This window comes from Rattus norvegicus, chromosome 1 (assembly GCF_036323735.1).
Source record: "Rattus norvegicus strain BN/NHsdMcwi chromosome 1, GRCr8, whole genome shotgun sequence".
Classification (NCBI taxonomy): domain Eukaryota; kingdom Metazoa; phylum Chordata; class Mammalia; order Rodentia; family Muridae; genus Rattus; species Rattus norvegicus.
This window is the reverse complement of record NC_086019.1, coordinates 58,034,564-58,062,354: the sequence shown is the minus strand read 5'-3', so window position 1 is coordinate 58,062,354 and position 27,791 is coordinate 58,034,564. Positions and strand designations below refer to the sequence as shown.

Sequence of the window (27,791 nt, the reverse complement as noted above, 5' to 3'; positions counted from 1 at the left end):
AGTTTACATAGAGTCCAAGGAGAGCCAGAGCTACACAATGAGACCCTGTCTCAGACAGACAGAGCCAAGGAGAAGGAGAGAGGGAAAACAGAAAGAAACCGACACACAGACACAGAGAGATCAATGTTTTTCTAAAAAGAATTTTCAACAATTATAATACATATCCTGACAGAAACAAGCATTTCACTTAGAAAGGCAGTGCAGGTGGCAGAACTACTCATGAAAAGATGCTCAATCTTAACAATGAGCAAGAAACTAAAACTCTGAAACAATACTCATTCTGCCTGGCAACTTCAGGACAGCTGAGAAAGCAGACAGACTTCTAATTTTACTCTAAGGATTTGATTAAAAATAATGAACTAATTTTACTCCACAAAACTCATTAAATACAAATTTTTTATATCACTTGTTATATGACTTACATTTACTATCTCCTGGAAAAAGGCCTACATTATCCCTCAGTAGCCACTATTGCAACATTTTACTCAGGTTGGGCAGAAAGTAAAACCTTAACAGATCAGGTAATGTGGGAGAGCACATCCAGAGCAAATCTGTATTTTTCATGACATGCTACCAAGTCACTAATGTCTATACAAGCTCCATGCTTTTCCTACACTTTGCTCTAGTGTAAGTTACCCACCTTCTAAATTCTGTCTGCAAGTCCAGTGATGAGGGTCAGATTTCTGAAGCACTAAATGGAAGGCCTTTGTTTACTGCAGCTTGTGCATGAATCCACTTTCTAAAGCTCATACTCCTTAGAGAAGATGGATGTTCTGTTCTGCTTTCTGTTGCTGTGATGATACATCCCAACCAAAAGCAACAAGGGGAAGGAAGGGTTTATTTCAGCTTACACTTTCATGTCACAGTTCATCACTGAGGGAAGTCAGGGCAAGAACTGAAGCAGAGACCAAGAAGAAATCTTGCTTACTTGCTTCTTTGGCTTGCTCAACCTGTTCTCTTATACAACCCCAAACCCAGTAGCAGCACCAACCAATGGGCTGGGCCTTTCTACATCAATTAATCAAGACTTGCCTACAGGCCAATCTTATGGAGGCATTTTCTTAATTAAGGCTGCTCCTTCCCAGAAGACCCCTAGCTTGCATTAGGCTGACAGAAAACTGTCACAGTGTGCACAATGAACACCCTTGCTCTCAAGTCTCAGAAAAGCACAATGCAGGAACCTGTCTTCAAAGTGTTCAGGTTTATTATAACCCCACCCCCATGGATGCATGACACATTTGGACACTAATGTTTCATTCTTCAATCTTGAGAATGAATGGTTGTCTTATACTCTCTACCTTAGGAAGCACTCTCTCTTAGTAAGCCACATCTCTGGCTTACTAGAATTCCCTCTGCACCTCTGTCACTCAGGAGAATGTCAGAGATTGCTAAAAAGATAGAGTCTGGGATACTGAGGAGGAGCAGCCCTGAGAGTTCTTGTTACCTGTGAGTGTACAATGATTAAAAGCAAAGGAGCTGATCAAGTTTATAATAAGGAGGCCATGTATTTTCTTTTTTTTTTTAAGATTTATTTATTTATTATATATAACTACACTGTAGCTGTCTTCAGATACACCAGAAGAGGGCATCAGATCTCTTTACAGATGGTTGTAAGCCACCATGTGGTTGCTGGGAATTGAACTCATGACCTCTGGAAGAGCAATTGGGTGCTCTTAACCGCTGAGCCATCTCTCCAGCCCGAGGCCATGTATTTTCACACTGGCCAATCTGTGCTGGAATACAATAGTACTAGAACTCTAGAAATCCCAACTCTGGTCTTGCTCACCATGTACACTTCATCCCACTGGACCCGAAGAGTTAGTTCACTTCCCTTTCTCCTCTACACTACTAGAACATGATAAAATTCTTATCCATGGCTGTCCACCAAAATCATAGTTTTGATTTATTTTTGTTTTACTGATCACAAAAATCTCCCATTTGAGAATTTTCCTCTGGCAGATTCTGGGATGCCAACATAACTGTAAATCCCCAGGTAAACATGTAGCACAAAGTCAACATGTAAACATCAAATGTGCACTATGTCAGCTACCATCAGTATCATGTGCCCACTCCATGTCAGGAAAATGGCTCTATAGGTAACTATTTTTCTTAAAGAAATGAACAAAGGGTAATAATAATAAGTACTAGAACACATTGCTAGAAAGAAAAGAAAACCCACTAAGGGCACAGGAAAGAATTTCTAGAAAGAGACAAGTGTCACCTGGGGGCAGGGAGAGGGAGAAGAGGAGAAGGAGAGGAAGGAGGGAAAAAGAGGGGTAAAGGGAGAGGAAGAATGAGGAAGGAAGGAGGGGGTGAGGAAGGAAGAGGGGAAAAGGAGGTCGAAGAAGAAAGAGGGGTAAGAGGGGCGAGGAGGAAAAAAGGCAATAATCAAAGTCTTTTGTATGCAGCACAATGGACAACTGGTTTCAGCAAGGAGAAACAGGAGGGTCTCAAGAAAGCCAACATTAGCCTGACCTAGATGCACACCTTTAATCCCTGCAGTTGGGAGGCAGAGGCAGACAGACTCTGAGTTCCTGGTCTATGCAGCTAGTTCCAAGGCAGCCTCAGCTACACAAAGAAACCCTGCCTTGAAACACCAAAAGAAAAAGGAAAGGAAAAGCAACCATGAGATAGGCTGAAAGCAAGAAAAAAGCAAAAGTGAAATGAGTCAGAGGCACAAAGAAAAGGGGACTTCTTCAAAGGTCAGGGTAGAAATCGATATTGTAGTGGTGGTGGGATTCGGCAAAAACAAAAAGCAAACAAAACAGAACAAAAACTTTAAAACTAAAAAACAATAATAAAATACAGCCAGGTAAGGTAAGTCAGTAATGCTACAAATTCAGATGCAGAGACAAAAGGATCAAGAGTTTCAGCCTTGACTAAGAAAACCTATATCAAAAAAACCTATTAAAAATAATAACAAATGAACAAGACCTTACCCCTGATGTAGGTTTCCATTTGTTGTTTTGAGACAAGCTCTAACAGAGTCCAGATGCACCTCTAGCTGACTAAGGCCTAACATGAAGTCATGATTCTCAAGCATCCACCTCTAGAATGGTGAGCAGCACTGAGATTCAATCCCAGAGCTCCTGAAAGAAAAAGCCTACCCTGACTGCCTCTCAAGAGAATAGGAACAAAACAACAACAACAACAACAACAACAACAACAAAGAATGAGTGGAAATGAATGGAAGTAGGGAAGAGGGAAGAGAACGTAACCCAGGGAGAAATCAAGAATGGCAGGAAAGTTCCATGAGCACAACACTTCAAAACCAAAAGGCCAGGGCTGGAGAGATGGCTCAATAGTTAAGAGCACTGACTGCTCTTCCAGAGGTCCTGCAAATCCCAGCAATCACATGGTGGCTCACGACCATCTGTAATGAGATCTGATGCCCTCTTCTGGTGTGTCTGAAGACAGCTACACAAATAAATAAATCTTTAAAAAACAAAACTCAAAAGGCCAGCCTGGTGCCAGGGTAACATACACCTGTAAATCCAGTACTCAGAAGGCTGAGGTAGGAGGATTCTAAGTGTGAGGTCAGGAGTGCCTGATTCTATAAAAGGCACTAGTGAAAATACTCTTAAAGGAATAAAACAGATCATACACAGGACAAAAGAATGTTAGGAATATATGCACTACAGTTCTCTAGAGGAACAAAACCAATAAAAGTAGTATGTATTTAAAGGGTAGCCCAACAATGGCTCAAATACACCAGATCTGCTCAATCTGACAGGCTTAGCACCGCAGGAGTAGCAAGCTTAAGGAACTAAAGGCCTGGTGCATTCCTGGAGAGTTGTCAGTTTTCAGTCTACATTGGAAATCCAAAGAAGCTGGGCGGTGATTATCACCAAAGGAATGCAAAAGCAGAAGCAGCAGCAGCAGCAGCAGCAGCAGAAGCAGCAACAGCAGCACAGTAGATGAATTTGCCAGCAAAAGTGACAGCAAGCAGGTAAAAAAGCAAGTTTCTTTCTCTCACCTCCTCTTATTTGGGCTGCCACTAGATGATACTGCCCACATTTAGTGTAGATTTTCTATCTTACATAACCTATGAAGAAAAGCCATGACAAGGATGCCCAGCAGTTTGTCTTTTAGCTGATACCAGATCCAGTCAAGTTGACAACCAAGTCTAACCACAACAGATTTCACTGAAACATAACAAATTCTAATAAACAGTACCACCAGGGAGCCAGAAAGCGAGGGCTTCCCAGAGTATTAAAGAAACTTGACTTAACTCAGCAGCAAGGAGGAGATCTTGGGAGGTATGCCTACCTTGCCTGAAGAACAGCAGGGACTCAACAGCCCCACCCTTTCAGCTCATTGGAAACTCCTGAGTTTGCTGTCCTGGGTTTCTAGTCTCGGGGCCATCATTTCACTCTCAACTACACCTTGGCTATAGCTCCCTGACAGTCACCCTGAATTCCTGGCTCCCATTACTCTTAACTGAGTCGGAAGTGTCTAGGAAACTCACAAGTACTCAAATTAGATAAATGCTGAAAAGAACTCTTTCCCACCCCCAATTCTAATGTACCATCTATACTTTCTGCTATGGTTAACAATGTCATTGCATAGCTGCGATTTCCATAAACTCCTTTCTGTCAAACATTTTCTCATATCTCATAGAGTCTAAATTTACTTCTTCATAACCTTCATTTTCTCCTTCCACGTGAACTATATTACCTCAACTCATTCAGGCCACTGTCTCACTCAGACAGGTGCGACGTGGCCCAGGTCTCCTGCCTCCAGCCTGAAGAGCTCCTGCCAGCTATACACTCCAGTGTCTTAGCTAGCACCAGTCTCCTCAGCCCAACTAGAGTAGTACAGCCACAGTCACATACAGGTAAGTAACATTTCATCTCTAACTTATACTGTGAAAACAAGTGGCCCAAGGCAATAGATGCTCTCACAGCGGTGCTTCTTTTTGTTTGTTTTTGTTTTTCCAGACAGTTTCTCTGTGTGGCCTTAATTGTCCTGTACCTCACTCTGTAGACCAGGGTGGCCTCGAACCCAGAGTGCCTCTGCCTGCCAAGTGCTGGGTTAAAAACATAGGCCAACAACAACCAGCCCTGTTTCTTTCTTAAAATAATGCCTCACTCTGGGAGCTGGGACCAAGGCTGAAAGGATAAGGCCTACCTAGAACATCCTAATTCTTGGAAGACAAAGAAAGGGAAGCATTGCATGAGACTCGACACTTCTGCTCTTTCCCGGGAAGTAACAGAAATAACTTAGTAAAGCCTGATACCCACAGAGAAACATTTAAAATCCTTTTACAGGGGGCTGGAGAGATGGCCCAGCGGTTAAGAGCACTGACTGCTCTTCCAGAGGTCCTGAGTTCAATTCCCAGCAACCACATGGTGGCTCCCAGCCATCTGTAATGGGATTGAATGCCCTCTTCTGGTGTGTCTAAAGATAGCTACCGTGTACTCATATAAATAAAGTAAATCTTAAAAAAGAAAAAATCCTTTTACAGGGAGAAAAGCAAATCACTCACTATGAACAATCACGGACCTACATGAACTCAACAACTGTGAATACCTGTCACACAGTTCTCCAATGCCCCTCAGTCCAAAGTGAACTCACCTGAACGCATTGTGCTCTCCCACACACAGTCCCCACAATGCTGAGAGAGCATGACAGTGCAGGTAAGTCACAGCAGTAAGTGCCTTCTGCCTAATCCCCACAACTATCCCAATCTCATCTGAAAACCCGGTTTATAAACATATCCCACACCCCACTACCTACATGAAGGAACTTTTTGTGGGTAGCCATACTAAAATCAAGCTCCACAAGAAAAGGATCATGTGTCAAGTGTCACAGTCTCACTTGTACAGTAGCGTACAGTAGCAACCTGTCTACTATGTGTGACTACTAAATAAGTAAATATGAAAATAGAAACTAAGTGAGGCCCGTGTGTTAGGGGTGGCACCCAGATCTGTTCTGCTACTACTCCATTTATTATTGGGCAGGGTACACTTCTCACTCTCTCCTCTGAGACCACAGGCTTTCATCTGAGTAAACAGCCTCTAACAAAGCCTGACAAGAACAGGTTCTCAATCAGTCTGTCTGAATGAACAAAGACTCCTGCACCTACGACAACTCCCCATAATCTGAAGGTAACCTTTAAATATTCATTTTTTTTTTTTTTAGCAGAGCTGGGCCATTACAAAACAAATCAAAGAAAAGGGAACAAACGCTTCCTCACTGTAGGAACTCAGTCTATGATCTAGGCACCAACTACATCTAAACTTTCTGCTGCTTACACACATCAGCTCATGATGTAAATAAATGAGCACTGTAAAGTACAATCTGCAGTACATCTCTAGAACTGAGCAGGTGATACCAACTACCTACATTAGTAATCAAACACTAACAATCAAAGCCTAAGACGTCACTGAATAATAAAATGGTGATGCACCTAAAGCATTAGAAACTCGTTCCAAAGCTGCAACCTGGGAAGAAGCAGTGCTGACCGCTATGTGCCACTTCATTAGATAAATAAATAAATACAAAATTTACGTTAAAAATAGAACTTTATTCAAGAATACAAACCACAAGACTGTGGTTTGAATATGCTTGGCCCAGGGAGTGGCACCATTAAGAGGTGCCTTTTGAATAGGTGTGGCCTTGTTGGAAGAAATGTGTCACTGTGTGGGTGGGCTTTGAGACCCTCCTCCCAGCTGCATGGAAGCCAGTCTTCTTTAGCAGCCTTCAGATGAAGATGTAGAAAGAGCTCTCAGCTCCTCTTGTACCAGGCCTGCCTGGAGGCTACCATATTCCCTCCTTGATGATAATGGTCTGAACTCTGAACCTGTAAGCCAGCCCTGATTACATGCTGCCCTTTATCACTCTTCACAGTGACAAAACCCTAAAACAATACTAAGAACATTCTTTTAACACTTATTTAGTGAGATTTGTTCTTGGGGTAAAATTAAATCTGCAAATATGTTATTCTTAGAATACTTAAGAAAAGGCCTCTTATTTATAAAAGAAAGGCATGGAGAAGGCCCTGCATTTCTGCAATTACAATTTCTACCACTTCAGTGGCCTCTGTAGACTGCAGTCCAACTAACTGCAGAAGTAAACAGCTCTAAGGTTTTGGTTTTTGTGTGTATGTGTGATGTTTAATATGTGTTATGGTTTATTTCTGTGTGCATATGTGTGCTGCATGCCTGCATATAGGCTAGTAGGTCAATATTTTCCTCAATCCCTACTTATTTTGAGACACAGTCTGGCACTGAAGCACTGAATCTGGAGCTTACAACTCCAGCTGCACTGAGTGGTCAATGAGCATCAGGATCTGCCTGTCCACCCTTGCACCGCAGCATCAGGGTTGCAAATGTACAGGTCAGCTTTTACATGGGTACTAGACATTCAACTCACTTCCTCAGGCTTTTGCAACAGGTCGTTACTTCACCAACCGAGCTGACTCCCCTGCCCAAATCATAATTTTTAAATTGCATGTGACTCTGGGTCCTGTCCAGGACCTGAACTCTCTTTGTCTTGAGTTCCCACAAGGCATCTGGTTTTTGCCTGTCATTTAGTAGCCATGGCTATTATCAAATGGACTGTTATGGTAAATAATACTAATTTTAGTTCCTAATGACCTCAAAATATAGATTTTTAATTAATGTACTACATATTTTTTTAGAATTGTTGCTAATTTCTGTTCCCAATCTATAAATTAAACTTTACCATAGAGATGTGTTATAAAAAGTTAATATATATAGGTTTGGTACTATCCCTGGCTTTAGGCTTCCACTGAATGAATAAATTCTTAATGAACCCCTACCAACCAGGGAAGCCAACTGGTTTAGCTTCCCACCTAGAAGTTTTCTCACCAAGCTTTACTAATCTTACACAAAGAAAACAACAAAAGCTCATCAGTGGGCTTAAGTTTCAGCAGCTCACCACTCGCCTGCCCAGTGTATGAAATTCCCTCCTCTTTTGGAACCACTCATATTCATCTGTATATAGTAAGAATCTGCTAGTCACAATCAAATACTGCCTACGAACAACTTTTCTAGAATTCAAGTGCTACCTGGAGAAAACTGATACACACACACACACACACACACACACACACACACACACACACAAATTTTATGAAGTCAAATTTTAACAGAAAAAATAATCAGGGACTAAGAGTCACAGAAGAAAGAGGGTATCTTGTTTCCGGTGTAGCAGTACGAGGGAAGGAAGAAGGGAGTCATTACAGCGGATGTCAGACACTGTCCCACAGCACTGTCAGACTCCTTATCTCATATTTATTTTCTCTTTCTCCCTGTTCCATGAGCATAGGGAGTTTCAGTAAAGCTACAAAGTTTCCCTCACACATCCAGCACTCATGCAATTCTGGCTGCTGTATAGGAAACAAAGTAACTTCTATACTCTGCCTGAGTTATTAAAATATGGCATGTATCATCTGGGCTAAAGACAGAACCATCTATCTCAAATAAAGACTGTAACAGAGCTTTACAAGTCAAGATAAAAATCAATAAACTACAGACTGACTGCCATCAACTGAATGACCTAAGTTCAATTCCTGGAATCCACATGATCAAAGGAGAACTGCCTCCTGCAAGTTGTCCTCTAATTCAAACGTGTGACTGCCACATACACATACACACACACACACACACACACACACACACACACACACACACACACACACACATATATACACACACACACAGAGTAAATAAACAAACAAAATTTTAAAAATCAATACACTCAGCCAGGAGTGGATTACAAACATAGTTAACAGCCAAATGTCATCAGACTACCTGCCCACAAATCTGTGCAACACAACTGACTGGCTGTATTCCCTCACAAATTATCTAATCTACTCTTACTCTACTTTCTCTTCCATTCACAGATGCAAATAGCAAGAGCCCTACCTCCCAGGGTTGTCAGGAACACTGAAGGAGGGAACACAGAGAAAGCACTCACACAAACATCAGACAAACAGTGGGCCTCAGGAAGTGTGGAGCGTTGTTACCAGAATAACCTGGATCGGTTTTAGTAACTAAATTCTTGGCAGAGAAGCAGCTAAGAAATATGATTCATTACTGGCTAAAATGGAAATGATTAACCAGATACAACATGTACTCTCCTATCCCTAAGTAAAATAAAATCCTACAAGAAAATCAGAAAAGGCTTAAGAATTCTTCAGACAGCATACCACTGAATACTTTGTTACCTTTGCTTCTAATATTATTTTCCAAATATCTAAAACATGATTTTACAATAGAAAAAACATGCACCTTTAAAATACATAATTTACTACAACTAACCCTTTCAGGTCTAACAGTATTCAAGAATACTAACAAACAGCCAAAACAAAACCAACAATAATATTCCCCAAAACAACAATTTCATGAATAGAATATTTTAAAATTTAAACTGTAATGATCAGCAAATATAGAATAAAATCACATTAACTGTACAATGAACTCACCAAGGTCATCTTTGCCAAACATTTTTAAACAGTGGAAGGCCTCAACATTAGAAACAGTGAAATCACTGTCCATGGTACTCATGGCTGGCTCCTCCTCTCAGATAAACAGGGCTTGTTAGATCTAAAGAGATCTTATTACAAATTCATGTGCTTAGAAATTAGAATCCCTTGTCTGAATTGTATTACCCTTATAAATTAATGCTAAATAATAAGCTTATTTCACTAAAAGGTTAAAAATAGTACATAGTCAGAACAGTTCAATAATGCTGTCTATAATATTAAATATAACAAGGACATGAAGAGCCAAAGAAACTTATATACACCCAGGAATTAACAGTATAATATAATGTTGTGAAACAAGTTGCCACTAGATTAAAAGCAAGGGGATCTTAAATGCTGCCAGTCAGAAATTGAAGTATTACAATTCCAAATGCGCATGATAGGTTTGGACATATAAAAGCTGTCTGTGCTTGTCTTTTTCTCAAATTTTACTCCAAGGGAGAGAAAAAAATGCCACAAGTGGGCACTAAGCTTCTCTGTTTAGAAGAGAAAAAAGGTCTGTTTTGTCCTATTTGTGTGTGTGTGTGTGTGTGTGTGTGTGTGTGTGTGTGTGTGTGTGTTTAGTTACCTGTTTTCTAATGAGAGGGAGAAAAAAAGGTGTGGATTTGAGTGTGTGGGGAGGTAGGAAGGATCTGAGAGGAGTTGGGGGAGGAAAAGCATGATCAGAATATATTGTATAAAAAGAAATATTCTCAAAAAATAAAGGTCAACCAGGTATCTAAGACACAGTCTACATTAGACAAGGATATGTGGCATCCTCCTTACACTATACTGTGGTCTGGGACTAGAAGACTTGAACTAGCAATTACACACATAGGACTGCTTGTATCATATCTACAAATGGGTTAGAATAATAAAATTTGATGGTCACTACTATGGCTAGGTGTGGCCAGCAATACTGAATAACAAAAATGTTAAAAAATGTTTATATCACTGATAACTAAAAATTAAGAGTATTTTAAAACATAGAAAATGAGGAAACTTGTCTAAAATTAACATTGACATCTACTGTCTTTTAAGTCCTATGTCCATTTAAAAATATTAAAAATTATGCTATAGCCCCATCTAAAATTTTCATGCAGAGATCAAACTTTAGAATACTACTTATTTTCCTCCTCCTCCTCTTCTTCTTCTTCCTCCTTTTCTTCCTCCTCTTCCTCTTCCTCCTCTTCTTCATCTTCATCCTCATCATTGCTGTAGTGCTAGTGATTAAATCTAAGGACTTTGTGGAGGATAGGCAAGTACTTTAATCACTGAGCTATATGTCTAGCCCCCAAGACAAAAAAAATTAAAGCCATCTCTGAATATTTTAGAGCATAGCTTATAAATTATAACCTTGCCTCAAACCTTGAAGTATTCTGTGGCTTTTTCAGGTCATCTGAATGATATTTTTGTAATAATAGTTAAACAGTATTAGCCTCTCCCGTGTGTTGGCATTTACACAGGTGGTTAAAACTTACAATGAATAAAAGTGACAGTAACTTGGATTTTATACACATCATGTTGGTATGAGGTTATACAATTTCAAAATGAAATGAGCTTTTAATATGGAAAATTTCCTACAGTGGCCATGTTGTTGCTTCCTCTACTAATTGCATCAAAGAAACTACACACAAATCAAGAGGAGCAAAGCAGCAAGCTCAGGCTTTTGTGCAGAGTGATGCTATCACATAACTTCAAGGTATCAGGGTTGGCAAGGACTTTTTAAATACAACACCAATGGTACAGAAAATAACCCCTAGTAACTACATAGAAATTAAGTTTCTGTTCAGCGGGGGCTGACGAGATGGCTCAGCAGTTAAGAGCACTGGCTGCTCTTCCAGAGGTCCAGAGTTCAATTCCCAGCAACCACATGGTGGCTCACAACCATCTGTAATGAGATCTGGTGCCTCTTCTCATGTGTCTGAAGACAGCTATAGTGTACTCATATATATATATATATATATATATATATATATATATATATATATATATATAAAAGTTTCTGTTCAGCAAAGGCAAAAATAAACAGAGTTAACAGACAGCCCATAGAATGGGAGAAAATCATGACCTGCTACACTTCAGACAAGGACCTAATACCCAGAATTTACGAAGAATTGTAAAAATTAAATACTGAGGAAATAAAATCTCCAATCAACAAATAAGCAAATGAAGACAAGATGGTTTTCAAAAAAAGAAAAGAAATACAAGTGGCCGATAACTATTTTTGACAATGTCCAATATCTCTAGTCATCAAAGAAATACAAATTAAAACTGAGATACTGCTTCCCCAGTCAGAATGGCGTCATTAACAAATCTGATAAGTGTTGGAGAGCATGTGGAGAAAAGAACCCTTATCGCTAATGGTAGGGGTACACACTAATACAGCCAATGAAGAAATCAGTTTGGAAATTACTCAAAAAAGTAAAAATAGAATACTATGGGGCCCAGCTATTTCATTCCTGGGCATGTACCCAGAGAGGTTCACACTCTACCACAGAAATATCTGCACCCTGGCTTTTCCTGCTGCTGCCTTATTCACTATATCAAGGAAATGGGACAACACAGCTGTCCGATCAGCAAGTGAGTGAATAATAGAAATACTGGATACATGAAAACAGGACATTTCTCAGTTCTAGAGAAAAATTTAAAATTTTGTAGAAAAGTTGAATGGAATTAGAATACTAAATAAGGCCAAGTATTCTCAGAAAGAAATAAAACAAATGTTCTCCCTCAAATATAGCCTCTAGACAAGGATATGTGTCTGTGTAAGCAGATATATCTGTGGGGATAGGTACACCATGCAGGAAAGAGAACAAGAAAGGCTGCGTGTGGGATGAAGGGACAGTGCAGGAGTGCAGATAATGAACACAAGCTATGGGAGAAGATAGAAGCTAATTATTTTTCTAGTTCTAAATCTGTTATGGGTTTGGTGGTGACTAAGTACATAAAATATATTCAATACTAAAAGTGTAAAAATTAATGTGAAGCCTCGCATCTGTTTCACATGCCAATTCTAACTGAATATTAACATCAGTAAGCTGTATAGAATTTGGGCCTGATTTATTTGGGTGTGTGATATTTGTACTTATTTACAAGATTTTTTATAATAAAGATCACTAAAACATAAAGAAAAAGAAAACAGTGGGTCTTCAGGCAAAGCTGCTTTCTAAAGGACACAAGAAAGACACAAGTGCTCTAAGGGTTAACAGGCATAGGGCAGCATTTACCTGATTTCCTTTGTTTTTTTTTTTTTTCAAGATTTCCTTTGTTTTTACTTTATGATTTTTACGTGTACATATTTTGTTATAGATCTTATGCTTGCACCTATGTCTGTGCACTCCATATCTGCAGTGCATGCAGGGGCCAGAGGAGGGCATAAGATCCCTTAGAACTGGAGTTACAGACAGTTGAGAGCTGCCACATAGGTAGGTGCTGGGAATCAAACCCAGGTCCTTTAAAAGGGCAACCAAGGCTCTTAACCACTAGGTGTCTGTCTCTCCAGCCCCTGCTTGATTTCCTCTAAAAGAGCACATGAAACCAAGCAGGAGAGAACCAGGAGATGCTAACCAATAAAACAGCCAAACAGCAAATGGGCATGCTTTTCTCTGGTCATCAACTCAAACTCTGCTAACTTGAAAGTCAGAGATGTTGTGTTGCATTCTCCGCAACAGTTCTTCCCAGCCTGGAAACAACCTGTGCACATTCCTCAGCACGGAGCTGGGTTCCTCCAGAGCACATTCTCAGCTTTTTCCCTTACCAAGATGCAAGCTGGTTTTAAAGACACACACAGAGACACAGACACACACAGACTGAGTAGTCTGTGAAAAGGCTAGCAAACTCCAGCAAGTTCAAAAGGACAATAAATAAAGACAGATCCACCCGGTCCACTCAGAAACTACTTAAGAGCTAACAGAAACAATGCCAGTGCATGCCTGCTGCAACTAACATCCAGCCTAAGCCACGGTGTGCAGAATGGTTGCTCTAACTTCAATGTAGTTGCATTTACAAGGAAAGAATATTAGATAGATAGATATATCCAAAGTAAAAACTTGTCAGTATAATCAATTTCCAAGTCTCCAAATAACTTCATTCCTGTCACAGACTTATAAACTTGAGTAATGCAATCTCCTATCTTTCAACTTTTAGGCTCAATTTCCATTAGGAAACTATTCTCCAGTACTGTAAGTAAGCCTTTTGTCTGTATGTCTATTTTCACTTTATTAAGACATTCCCTCTCTACATTTAACCCACCTGGAACTGATAGAGCATCAACGGGATGTACATAACACAATTCTTAGTGCCTATCTTAGTACCATTATGTGGGTCATTCACATATGCAAACAGAGTGATTTTTGTTGTCACTGTTACTAGAACAAAATCCAAACTAGGAATAGGGGGAAAGAAATCTAAGCCAGATAACCTGAGACCAGCAAACATAGTCAAGTGCCCTTGCTAACTCTGACTACTTTAACCCACTTTTAAATTCCTACAAGCTTGGGATCAAAGCTATTTCCAGAACTCACATTTTTCCGGGTTTCATAGTATCTGCATGTACAGAAGAAGGTGTCTTGAGGATAGGGCATGAATTTAAACATCAAATTTATTTGTTCAATTTATGTTACACCTTATAAACAGAACATACTTGTAATTCTATATAACATTGTTATTGTGCTCATATTTTTACTGCAACCTGTCATATGAGGTCATTTGTTGACTTTTCCACTTGTGATAAGACTATTTTGGATTCTGCACCATTTTGGACTTTAGATTTCAAATTGAGCAAAGATAAGAAAAAATGTGCTCATGAATAAAGAAAGTCCATCACTGATAACATGCACACTCCTGCAGTCAACCCACTTGTTGTCAAAAGGCAGCAGCAGGCAGACTACCTGGGGATTTTTCGGCCTTAATAGAATGTCAGTGCTAACATTTAATCCATCCAGAACTGATAAAGAATCAATGTGATGTACGCAGCACACTCTTAGTACTATCTTTCAAGTATAAACGCAAGACAAGTACATACACTGATCCTTGTCCCAAGCAAGCATCATCTACATAGTTGAGCTGCATCTGGACATAGCCTCTGCTGGGAAACTAACAGAAATCCCAATTTTCTGAACAAAACACAATCAATACTTTCCCTAATGTGAGCACAACTCTCAAATATTAAATCATGGTAGTTTTTTAGCAATTTCCATCTTATTCATAAGAAAGGAAAGTAAGTTTATATCTAAAGAGTTGCTTCATTTTCTGACATTCATTTCATTTCTTTCCCAGAGTTCAAGTCTGGCAAAATTATTTAAAAACAAGTTAAGCCTATGCCACCAGAGCAGTAACTAATGTTTAGCAGTGATCCTCAGATGACAACTACTCAATTCACCCATGATAACTTAATAAACTTGTTTCTTAAGCTTCCACCAACCTGGCACCATATCCTAATATGGTTCCTTTTTTCCAATGTTTAAGACACTTCTACTGTTATTCTACTCTTGTCATTTAATCACAATTAAAATTCCATAAAAATCTACAGCTACAAAATGTATATTCCACTGGGCCAACAAACTGCATAAAGTTATTTTCATTGGCACAGGAAAGTGAATTAATGAATTAAAACTGGTCTAAATGAAGTAATTAGCACTAATACCAGTACTGTATCTAGGTGGCCAAGCCTCAGCTGACGAGGGGGTAAGTCAAGTCTCTGCTCCATGACCACATGACTGTGTGCAAACTTACCAACAAAGACAAAGCACCCAGAAAACAAGGAGCTACAGAAACCACTGACAGAACAGTTCACTCTCTCCATGTTGAAGTGAAGGAACATTTCATTAAAGTGGACACAGGTGTGAAAGGCTCAGGCCGACCCATGAAGGAACGTTTCACTGAGGCAGACACAGGAGAGGGGATGCTCTTCTAAAGCAAGCATGTGAACGAACACAAGATGAAGGAGTCTTTGCTAGTGACATGAATGCATTGGTTCACTTTACACTGTGTGGTTGAGCTGCATTTGTCAGGACACAATAGAGAGAAATTCACCAAAAAACTTCTGGTGGGGGGTTGGGGATTTAGCTCAGTGGTAGAGCGCTTGCCTAGCAAGCGCAAGGCCCTGGGTTCGGTCCCCAGCTCCGGAAAAAAAAACAAAAACAAAAAAAAACAAACTTCTGGTGGTGTGCTCTAGTTTCTTGCTACTCAGACTCAGGCTGATTGGATGGATGGATGTGTTGAGGTAAGACACGTGCTGAAGCAAGGCACGTGGAGGACAAGTGATGTTTGGAGGGTATAAATAGAACTCTTCAGTGACAGAGACAGAGCTTAACTTGCTGGTACAGCTAGCTGTGGGTCTGATCTTCACTTTCCTGAGAGAGGCACAGCTGAGAAATTCTGGTGTTCCTGCTGGTTCCTCCTGCTGACTGGAGCCAAGGCTAAAGCCTAGCTGTCTCTGCTAGGTAGTGCCACCGCTGCTGATTTGTGTTTGCTCTCCCGACTCTACTGAGCTAGACTGCTGGTGTATCCATGAAGCGTTTGCAAGCTGCCACTGCCTGCTAACCTGTGAACTTAACGGTCAATTTCCAGACAACACAGATGGGAAGTGCTCCAAAGAACCTTTCTAAACAGGTCCACTTCCCCCATATCCTTTCTTTTCTACTACATCTGGTGGGTGGTGGGCTGTAAGAGAAGGTTAAAGCATTTAAGAACCATCATTAAAATAAGATTTAAAAAAATTAAAGTTACAGGCATTGGCAGTTCTCCTAGTTCCACTATGTGTGAACTTCAAACAGAAATGCAGGATATAGAGAATTTACAGAAGTCAGATGTTTGGGAAAACTGGTTTCAGCAGTTCAACCATCTAACAATTACACATTAACCTGTTAAAATATTTCTGGACAATGCCACCATCTGAAATTAAGTACGTAAATGTAGACAAGAGCTATATAAACACAAAAATTTACATCAGTTATTACAGGACATAAGGACTGCAGAGAATTACAACAATCACTACAGGTCAATAAGGGGGGGCAGGAGGAAGAAGCACTGGCTGAAGGCTGGTCTGTGCTACTCAGGAAGACTCTGTCTCAAACAATAACAATAAAAGTAAATAAACGACAGAATGGCTGAGCATAGTGGTACAGGAGCACTTGAGAAGCAGAGGCAGGCAGATTTCTGAAAGTTTAAGGCCAGACTAGTCTACAAAGTGATTTACAAAGTGATTTCCAGGACAGCCAAGGCTGTTAAACAGAGAAACTCTGTCACGAGAAAAAAAACAAAAAAAAAAAAAAACAAACAAACAAAAAAAAAGAAATAAAAAACAAAAAAAGAAATAAAAAGGAAGGAAGAAAGGAAGGAAGGAAGGGAACAGGATGCCTATGAAAATTAAATCTCACCAATAACTACCACCTGTTTCATCTACGGTCACAGAAAGATTTTCATCAGGACCAATACTTAAACTACAACTGTTACCTTCAAAGTTTTCAAATATAATAAGGTTGCATGACACAGCATCATTACACCCTAAGTGTCAGTCTGGAAAAAGGATGTAGTTAAAATAAGCTATGCAGTTACCACCTCTTCTCCTGAACACTTCCTAGTCCACCTCTTAGTCCTAGTCCACCTAGTCCTCCACGTTGTTTTTTGCACACATCTTTTATAATATCATCACATGACTTCTCAAGATTAACCAAGAAATTAGAATGAATCATGTTCACCTATAATAAAACACATGTGGGTGTATACACAGATTCTGGGTTATTTCTCCCCAGAGGCAAAAAGGCAACAATGAATTAAATAATGAATGACTGAAAAGTACCTCATAAAACTAACGTCAATAACGTAGCAAAGTTTATCAGCATAACCTTTACAGAAGTACGAACAACTTTCAATGAACTTGTATAAGTTCTTTGCCAGGAAGAAAGACATACACAAAGTAAACTATATTCAATATTTCTTTATGCTTACTAAGTACCAATTGTGAGAGACAGCAATTTTGCCAGAATAAATCTTAAATTTCTTGCATTTGTGTAATGAGAGGGAGAAAAAACAGTGATTCTGATGACAAGTCTTGGTAAGACCTATGGATGAGCAGAGAAGCCTTCTTCTTAAATGTACTAGGAAATTTAAAAGCTTCGAAGGGGCACTCTCCCATTAAAAATCATCAGAAATCCCTGATTTCGTTATAAATCCTCAGAAATCCTAATTTCATTATAAATCATCAGAAATCCCTAATTTTAAAAGGAAAAGAGAGTCCCATAACGCTTTGAAAAAATGTGTATTAGTTTCTATAGTGGCAAAGGTATTGATTCAGCTTAACATCAATCTCCCAGTCATAAAATGTTCACACTGAGTTTGGATCATTAACTTTCATTTTTAAGAAGTACACAAGACCCAAGTAAAGGGCTGACTGAAAATTGCTCAACAACAACTTGCTGGTTCACAGAACGTGCTCCCTTTACACAGAAATGTGAACATACAAGAAAGTGCAACCTTAACCAGGATGAGGACTAAACATACTCTACTTTTCTTTAAGGGTAAATCTAATCCATGTTTATCATCTTGCTCAATATAGAAAGCAAAGAATTATCAGTGGTTATCACAGCTGCCAGACACAACCAAGTCACAGGTGACTAGTGGAGTTTAAAATGTGGCAATTGACACTGAACACTGTACCAAAATAAAACACTCATCACACTCTTACAAACATGCATAGAAGACTTCCCAATTAAACAAATACAAGGCTTCAATCTTCGACAGATCAACTTCTGCAGTGAATCTTTTCAATGGTTAGTGAACATCTACAGGGGTTGGTGTAATTCGTATCCTCTTGTAGAAAACTGCTTGACTTTTAACAGCCGAATGGAATAAAAAACAAACAGAGGGTGGTAAAACTGTTCAGATTCAGCTTGGATAAAGCAGGCTGCAGCCACTGGCCTTACACTACTGCTTTGGAGAACTCAGAACTCGGCTTACTTTTATGATGCAGTGTGCTAATAAACTTAGCTTCAAACTGAAGAACAGAATAATTTTAATAGTACCCAAAGATTCTCTAAAATACAAAATAGAAAATGTGAGCTAGTCATTACATCATAAAAAGACATTTTGAAAACAAATTAATTTCATCATGAAAGGCTTTCAATCACAAGTTGTTTCTAAAAATAGCAATGTTCAGATGTAAGGGAGGATAATCTAGCATGAAAAAGGCAATTTCACCTTTAATTTTTTTCATTGTCTACACAACTCTTTACCTGCAGAAAACTGCGGGAAGGGGGAAGCATCCCCCAAAACATGCAACTTTAATAACTGTTCACCTCTCCAAAGTGATAGATAAAAAGTTCCAAATAGATGCTTATAAAATAAAATCCATTCAAATCTAAAATATTTAATTTATAATGTTTTAAAGTTAACACCTCACTTTAAGACTAAAACACTAGGCTGAATGTTACTTCTCAACAGAGACAAAAACTCGGGGGGGGGGGGGGCGACAGGAGAATTCACCTGACTAGCAATAGTTTACTTCCAAAGTTTATCCTACCATTAAAAAAAAAAAAATCAAGCTAATTATTTTGAAAGACAAGATAATGCTGAGACTTTAAATTGGTTGACAGCTCCTTTCTAAAGAATCGCTTGTAAGGCTTTGAATGAACACTAACTACACAGTAAATTTGCTTACTAAAATACAACTCGTAAAATCGTTACAGAAGATGAATTATGAATCAGGAGTAACTTAACACCGGTGTTCAAATTGGCAACGAGAACCTAATAATTTACCTTAGCTTGTCAAATAGGGCTCGAGAGAAAGGGTTCTAACTAGGTCAAGTATGCTCACAAGAAGGTGAGAGGAAAGGAGAGGGAAACCTGCCTTCCTCCACAGGCAAAATTAAGTCAAAAGGGTCATGCATGAGAGTCAATTCGAAGAGATAGCTCAGATCTACCAAGAGTGTGTTCGCAGCTAAGCGCTGGCTGCTGTGCTTTAGTCAGCCCCTCTTACAACAATTCAAAGCCAGAGCTATTTCCAGATCTGGCACAAGTCTAGGGTAAAGTGTGGGGTCGCATGGAGCAAGTCTGCCCAGCCACAACTTAACCAAAGGCCCTTGGGCCCGCTGTCACAGGAGGCTTCCCCGGGGTCCCCGCCAGCCACGCAGCTCCGCCCGCAGTCTCCCGGGTACCAGCCGGCTGGATACTTGCCCTCACCCCACCCACAAGATAGTCCAGAACTCTTCCCGCACTCCCGTTGCGTACTGCCAGAGCACCGGGCTGGAGCAGGGGTTATCGGTCCGCCCGCTGCGCGCCACCGTGCCCCGCCAGGCCCGGATGCACGAGCGCCGTGGAGCGCACGGGGCTCACACCACCGCGGGCACCGGCCGGTCACGTGGCCTCGGAGGGGCCGAGATCCGCGTCCCGACTGTAGGAAGACGCCATCAAAGAAACCGGCCGCGATGAGCGCATCCCGCAGGGGAAGGCCCACGGCCCGCACGGTCCGCGTGGGGGACCGGTGCGTTGCCAGGTGGGGGCCCGGAAGCACAGGTGGGTCGTGCGGGCACAGGTGGGCGGCCAGGTGCAGTCCTGTGGGCGCGAGCGGGGCCTGAGGACACAAGTGCGTGTCCTGAAAAGGGTCCCCGTGACACAGGTGGGGGTCTGAGGACACACGTGGGTGGCCAGGCGGGGTCCGGGGGACACAAGTGCACGTCCAGGTGCGTCTCCGCACGCAGGTGGCCGGCCCGCCCGCTGCAAGGGCTACCAAGTCGCCCTGGACCCCGCCCGAGCGGCGGGGCGCGGCAGGAGGCGACAAGGACGAGCGCCCCTAGGGACCCCGCTGGCCAGCACGGTGGGCGGAGGCCGAGGGGACAGGGCCGCGGGCGAGGGCGGGTCCGCGGGCCGGCAGGCAGGCGGGCGGGGGAGGGGCGGCCGCGGGACCCTACCGCGCTCTGCCTCCCGCGGCCTCCGCGTCGCCGGCCCGCGCGCGCCCCCTCCCCTCACGCCCCGGCGGCGGCGCTCACCTCGGTCGGCTGGCTGATCTCGAACAGGTCCAGCCGGTTGGCGTTCCAGTGGTGAATGATGTCGGCCAGCTTCCGCCGCTCTTCGTCGCGGCCGCCCGCCGACATGATCGCGGCGGCTCCTCTCCGCGACCCGCTGGGCCGGAACACCTCAGGCCGCCTCACCACCACCACCGCCGCCGCCGCAGCCGCCGCGCGTCCTCCGCCAGGCTCGGCCCGCGTCCGGCCCGCGCCGCCTCAGCCCGCCTCAGCCGCGGCCGGTGCGCCGAGCGCCGCCCCCCGCCCTCCCGCCGCCGTGCGCGCCCGCCCGCCGTGCGCGTCCCCGTGAGAGCGCGCTGCGCACCGCCGCGCCGCTAGGTGCTGCCCCGTGGTCGCGCGCGCGTGCGTGCAGGGGGCGCGCCGGGTGTCTGCGGGCAGTACTTGCTCTGTGCCGGCGCTGTGAGTCTAGACTGGAACCGCTTGGTCCTGAGACCGCGTTGGGTCCGCCCTGGGTAGGCTGAGGTGTGACGAACTTGCCAGCGAGCGGCCGGGCGGCACCCTGACGGGCGGGGCGGCCGGGAGCTGCCTAGCCGGGTGGACAGGTGGGCGTGGGCTGCGCGGCCGGCGGAACTGGCCGGCCATCCCGCCGCGGCCCTGACGCCTGGGCTGCGCTGGCTGCTAGGGTCAAGTCCCAGCTGACCTTTCTCCCGAGGAAAGATAAATTATTATGGTTGTGTGTGAGCGTCAGTGCAAATGTTTTCCGAGTCCTCCTCCGGCTCAGGGTGACTTTTGGATCCCCCGCATTCCTCAGCCCCTGGCAGGGAGCGGCGGCGCTCTTTGTGTCTCCGGGGAGCGCACGCCACCTCGGGGGAAACAGCGAACCCGAGTTAGAACGGGGAGAGACATAGCTTCCCCTAGCGTGAGATTTTTAATCTTTTAAAGCGCCCCGGTGAACCTAGAAACCCAAAAATTAACTTGAACAGCAAATGCTCTGGGTTTTACAGACGTTTGTTTCTTTGTCTTTTTTCATTGCCTCTTCCGTGCCAAAAATATCTGTTCGCTGGAGAACACATCCGGAAAGAGCTGTTTTCCCCTGTTCATCCAGGTAAAACTGGTGTTTGGCATGCTCTGTGGCATGCTCTAAGGGAAAGCCTTAGGAGCTAAAAGAGTAATACACTGTATTTAACACGACCTCTTTACTTCTGCTATCTCCCTCTTCCAGTGAGAAGCTATGTTTGTCTCTCTACCAGTTGGATTTCTTCTTTTGTAGGAAAGAAGAGCATCTGTCCCCCAGGCTGGGCTTTGTCTTCCTTTGCTTTGCGACTGCACTAGCACAGCAAGGCTACATAAGGGGGCCTTTCAGCAGAGGAGCCTGGTGTTGAACTCGTGCCATAGGGAATGAATTCTTCTATAGACCCCTCGTCCTCTTCTGCAAGTTAAAGGAGGGGTGATTTGCAAAAAAAAAAAAAAGAAAGAAAAAAAAAAAAAGAAAAGCATATGTGTATGAATGTGTCTTCCTGTCCTAGCATTCTGTTCCTTTGTGCCTTTAAGTTCTTGTGCTTTTGTGTGGACTCCACTGTCAGTGTAGCTCAAGACCCTCACTAGCCTCCACACTCATAGTTCCCCCTTCTAGAGCCCGTGTAAACTGGTTTTCACAGCATGAGCTGTATTCCTGCTGAAGAACTGGCTTTTACAGAATTAGGTTGCCAAGCTAGCAATTAGACAATGAACACCCATGGCACTGTGTTGCTAAAGGGAAAATTCAGTATTGCTAGAAACTGAAAATGGACTCTGCAGTGTTGTTTTTATGGGAAGAAATGTGTATGGAGAGAAGCCGCCATACAGTGCAAGGCTTCAAATCCATGTCAGCTACCATTGGTTTCTGGTTTACTTTAAAAAGCTCCATCTGTATCATCTTGACCAGTGAATCAGTTCCCAAAGTATAAATCATTGTAAGTTATTAGTATATTGATAAAGGCTTAAAAGCAACTCGAAATCTACAGAATACCTGTGATTCTCTCACAACCAGGACTCAAAGAACTATTCTGTGTTCAGCCAAGGAGAGCTTTAGGCTGGCCCATTATTCCAATCCTCATTGTTTGAGACGAAAAGATAAATGAGGAGTGGTAGGCCAGGCCTGTGTTCTAAGAACAGGGAGGCGTGGCAGGAAGATGAGGAATTGAAGGCCATCCTTCAGAGTGAGCTAGAAGTTCAAGAAGAAGCATAGGGAACCAAAACAATGTTCTGAGTCATGTGTCGTGATGACCATAAAAGAAGAAAGGGGCATAGGGTAGCCATGGTGATACAGCCTGTGTCCTGAATTTGAGGGGGACAGGTGCTTAAGCCAAGGGCTCACTGGGGCTGCAAGTCAGTGGTACAGAGGTTCCCAATGTGCATGAGGCCCCGGGTTCTGTCACCAGCACCATAAAGAGAATTATGCTTACAGATGTTCAAATGACACGTGAGGATAAAACCCTGACCCTTTTGTCCTTAAGCATGGTGACTGGTCACACCTGACAGTGTGATGTGGAAAAAGAAGAAAAGCCCAAAACCTCAGTGAGCTTCATTAACCACGTCCAGTCCAGAAACAGATCTAGTGAAAGAGTGTATGTGAAGTCCAACAAGGCTGCACTAGGTGAGGCCGACTGTAATCCAGTTAGTCAGTTGTGAACATTTAAGTTCCCACTTGATACTTCAGTCCAGATCTTCCCTTTTCAAGATATTAAAATGTTAGTGGCCTATTAAACAGTAAGAACTATCAGTACTGAGCCAGGCAGTGGGTACGCACGCCTTTATTCCCAGAGCTCAGGAGGCAGAAGCAGGTGAATTTCCGTGAATTCAAAGACAGCCAGGACTACACAGAGAGAACCCCTGTCTTGAAAACCAAACAAACAGAAAAACAAAAACATCAGTACTAGTATGGTGGGGGAAATATATGAGAACAAGTAAATTACAAGATGTTAGTTTTCCTTTCCTCCTTTTTTTTGACAGTCTTATGTTTCTCGGACTGGCCTTGTATTTACTCTGTAGCCAAAAATGACCTTGAACTCTGATCCTCCCCTGTACCTCCTGAGTAACAGGGCTATGGTGGGGGCTGTTGGGGTTGGGGGCTACGTACCACTTCCAGCTTATGCTGTACTGGGGGTTTGAACACTTGGCTTCCTGAATGCGAGGCAAGTACTCTACCAACTGAACTATATCCCCTTTGAAATTTATGTTCAGTAAAGTAATTTAAAAAAACCAAATCACTGAAGCTGGAGAGATGACTCACAGGTTAAGAATTTTGTCTGCTCTTCCAGAGGTCCTGAGTTCAATTCCCAGCAACTACATGGTGGCTCACAGCCATCTGTAATGGATATTATAAAAACAAACCAAATTTATCAACTTATTTTGTATGTTTTCATGCCCCTAATTTTAAAAACCTACATATGTGTAATAGTTAACATAGGCTACATAAAGAATGTATATGGGTTGGGGATTTAGCTGAGCCATAAAGCGCTTGCCTAGCAAGCACAAGGCCCTGGGTTCGGTCCCCAGCTCCGGAAAAAAAAAAAAAAAAAAAAAAAGAATGTATATGTATGTATAATTTTGCTAGAAAACTAATACTCTAAAATATAAATTCCCATTAAATCTTTTTTTTAAAAAAAAATAAAAAGTCTCTGTATGAATTCTAGCAAACACTAGGCCCTGAGTGATCTGAAACGCACTATGTAGACAAGACTCATCTCCAAGTCTTAGAGATTGCTCCAGCCCCTTCCTGCCCCTGCCCCTGCCCCTGCCCCTGCCCCTGCCCCTGCCCCTGCCCCTGCCCCTGCCCCTGCCCCTGCCCCTGCCCCTGCCCCTGCCTCCTGGATGTGGGGATTGGAAGTATGCAGCACCACACCTGGCTGGCCTCCACCTTTCCAGCATATTCTACTGGCATGAGCCACAACAATCCACAAATTTTATTTTAGAAGTAAACTACACATCAACTGAAAAGAAAATGCCATTTTACAATGCCTCACCAACAATAAAAACAAGAGAAACAAAAAGCAGTGTTGAAAAAATGCCTTGTATATGAATGTTTCCTAAGAGAAACCTCTTCTTTATCTACTTGGGTATCTATAAATAAACTAGATAAAAAATGAAGGGTTTTACTTGCTTTTGAAAATTCAGTGCCACTTAGACATTTTAAATATGCTGTTGACATTTTTAATGCCATGAGAAGTGGAAGCTTGGCTCTGTCTGGCCTTCTGTTAAGATGGTGGTGTGAGTATGTGCGCTGAAGTGCCCTGCCACTGCCACATATCTGCCCTAATATACACCAGGAATAAGGGGGAAATGTGGGTGTCCAGTAATGGAAACAGCTGGGATGTAGCTGGGCACCCCTGTCAGAAAGGGTATACACAACAGCAAGAAGGTGCTCGGAGGATCAAGTCCTGCTGGACCTTGCAACCTGTAGCAAACAAATCCTGCACAGGCTAGGTTCTTGGGTGGAGAATGATGGCTAGGAATGCTGTCGAGGGGAGAAAGCTACTGCCAAGAATAGCATGCAGGTGTTATTTACATAAAGCTGTGTACCAGAAGAGAAGCCACCAATGCAGACTTGTAACCAGTAACTATGTTAGCCCATCCAGTGAAGGGATCTGATTCATCCATCCATGTCAACAGGATGCTCCCTTAGTCACAGCCCTCCTTATAGCAAGAAAAAGCTGAGCAAAGAGAGTACTAAGCATAACACAAGCTAACAGACCAGGAATTCCTAAAGTGCATGAAGAGACTGGGTGCCAAAGACCTTCACACTCTGCAACCTAGAGAGAAATTCTTTCCAGAGGCATAAAAATAATATTCTGAAAAGACCTTAAAAGTAAATGTGTTTTAGGAACCTTAAAGAAATGTATGAGAAGATAATGTGGAGTCTAAGAATTGTAAGGTATCGGGCAAGCTGGTAATGAATAGTGGGGCACACTTAGGAGTACCAGCCCAGACTACTGTCAAAAAGAAGCAAGTTAGGGCAATGGTGATAAATACCTTTAATCCCTGCACTAGGTTTGTGTGTGTGTGTGTGTGTGTGTGTGTGGTGTGTAATCTTATATATGTATATTATGCACACATATAGATATATAGATATATGGTATTTGATTTCAAGTAGCTTAAATCTAACAAATATGCCTTCAATCCAACCCCAAACCCAGCAAGTCAGACTCTCAGGAAGAGGCCAGTAATCTGTGTCTGTAAGTCTCCCTTAGTGAGTCTGCTGCTGGTTTGGGATTAATAATCATTGGCTGAAAACCACTGAACTGAGAACGGGACCCCCATTAAAGGAATCTTAGAAAGGACTGAAAGAGTTTGAAGGGGCTTGAGACCCCATATGAACAACAATGCCAAGCAACCAGAGCTTCCAGGGACTAAGCCACTACCCAAAGACTATACATGGACAGACCCTGGACTCTGACCTCATAGGTAGCAATGAATAGCCTAGTAAGAGCACCAGTGGAAGGGGAAGCCCTTGCTCCTGCCAAGACTGAACCCCCAGTGAATGTGATTGTTGGGGGGTGGGCAGTAATGGGGGGAGGATGGGGAGGGGAACACCCATATAGAAGGGGAGGGGGAGAGGTTAGGGGGATGTTGGCCCGGAAACCGGGAAGGGGAATAACAATCGAAATGTAAATGAGAAATACTCAAGTTAATAAAGATGGAAAAAGAAAATAATAATCATTGGCTGAAATAGATCTCCAGGTTCCATTTGAGTTTGAAACTGGGTCTCTTTTCCAAGGTCACACTTCTTCCAGGCTGGTGAGCCTGTCTCCACTCCAACACAGAACATGCGTGTGATCACAGGAACAACACTGGCCAACAGCCACAGTGCCCAGGTTTTCGATCCACCTCTGAGACTGTGTCTAGGGCTGTAAACAGATCTTGTAGCTGTCTGAGTCTAAGTCTCAGGAAGGAAATAACCATGGAGGTCAACAGACCTTAACTGCCCTTGCTGAGCTGCTCCTAGGGTCAAAGCCAATGAAGGCTTACAAATTGTTTTCCAAGAATCTGTTTGAAATGCAGTGCTCATAAGCTCTTGTTCAAGATTTAAACATTGGCAGCTTGAGGGAAGTTCTGAAGAGCACTGCAGTGTATGGTGAGGGAAATTGTGCAGAAGAAGGAGAAAAATCATTAAAGTTTAACTTACCATTTCATTTTAATTATTAAAAGGCACTGCATTAGAACTTCCATTTGTTCAGAAGAGTTCAGTCAAGTTCTGAAGTCTTTGTAGGACTTTAAGCCTTAGAAGGCAGTAATATCTTGCAATATCTTGTGTGTTTCTGTTTTGGAAAGGAGAGCGCTGTGTTACCCTAATTGTTTTCACTCCAGTAAGTTTCATGAATTTGGCTTGGTGTATATCGTACCTTTTTAAACTGTATATTCTCAGTGGAATGAAACCAGTTCTCACCTAGCCTTACCCAGACCGGGCAATCTCCAACCCTGAGTACCTGGGCTCACTTCGAAGTCACCTTCTGCCATGCTGCCACTGGCCTGCTGACTTTTCTCTAAGTGCTTGATTTAATGACTCATCTCTTTGACCCTGGTGTCTCCCTGAACACTCCCTTCTTGCTCGAAGCCCACCCCCTTTGTCTAATCCCGGCAGTTCTGCCTGTCACACAAGCATTTAGTTTTCGTTCTCTCATCGCAAACCGGGCCTCCGCACACACAGCTCCCATAATGTTCCACTTGTGTTCACAACCAGTAAGACCCTTGCATTAAAGCCAACCATCCAGTTATTTCTGTAGCTTTTTTTCCCCTACAGTGGCACATGTGAATTCTAAGCAGAGTAACCGTCTCCCAATATTTCCATCCCTGTACCCCTCCAGCTTCATATCTCCACTTCTCTCTGTGTGCAAGCGCCCTTTCCAAACTCACCAGATGAAATTCTGACCACCTCTGTTGTTTACAAGCTTAAACTTTGCACTGCTGAGCTCACAGAATTTCACTTTCCACCCTGTAAAATAAGCATAGCCATGTGACTTGTTTTGGTCAGTGAGCCTTGAAGAACTAGCAAGTCACTTCTGGTGTAAGTGGTGTCCTGCCCTCTCTAACCTTGCTGCAGAGACTGGGAAAAGAGACATTAGAAATGTCACAGTGCCCAGGAGCTAGGGCTCAGTCACAGCCACAAGACATCAGCTCTGGAAAGCCAACACACCCCCACAGTGATATTTACAAAAAGCAAGTTCTGTTCTAATAAGCCCAGAGCTGAGATTTGAGGTTCCTTCTAGAAGCAAGATAATGTGGCCCAGCTGGACTCAAATGTCTCCCTCCATAGACCCAGCTGAAGTGCCCTCTGCCAATCAGGGCTCCTACCACCC

The 27,791-nt window shown here is 42.7% G+C and overlaps 1 protein-coding gene and 1 long non-coding RNA gene across 39 annotated transcripts in view; one reads left to right on the top strand and one right to left on the bottom strand.

Annotated features, from left to right (window-relative positions):
- Afdn (afadin, adherens junction formation factor) overlaps positions 1–21,290 on the bottom strand; it is a 129,441-nt gene extending 108,151 nt beyond the window's left edge. For 12 of the 37 annotated variants that reach the window (XM_063282537.1, XM_063282534.1, XM_063282501.1 and 9 more), the window contains exon 1: positions 20,482–20,785. In XM_063282537.1, the coding sequence (XP_063138607.1) occupies positions 20,482–20,586 (105 nt within the window). In that variant the 5' untranslated portion in view covers positions 20,587–20,785. Of the gene's footprint in view, positions 1–20,481 lie in introns of all 37 variants that reach the window. The other 25 variants (XM_063282497.1, XM_063282509.1, XM_063282503.1 and 22 more) reach the window with 9 other exon arrangements.
- The window catches only part of LOC120100106 (uncharacterized), a 55,696-nt gene continuing 44,753 nt past the window's right edge, over positions 16,849–27,791 (top strand). For both annotated transcript variants that reach the window (XR_005499870.2, XR_005499873.2), the window contains exon 1: positions 16,849–20,008. This is a non-coding gene — a long non-coding RNA (uncharacterized LOC120100106). The remainder of the gene's footprint in view (positions 20,009–27,791) is intronic.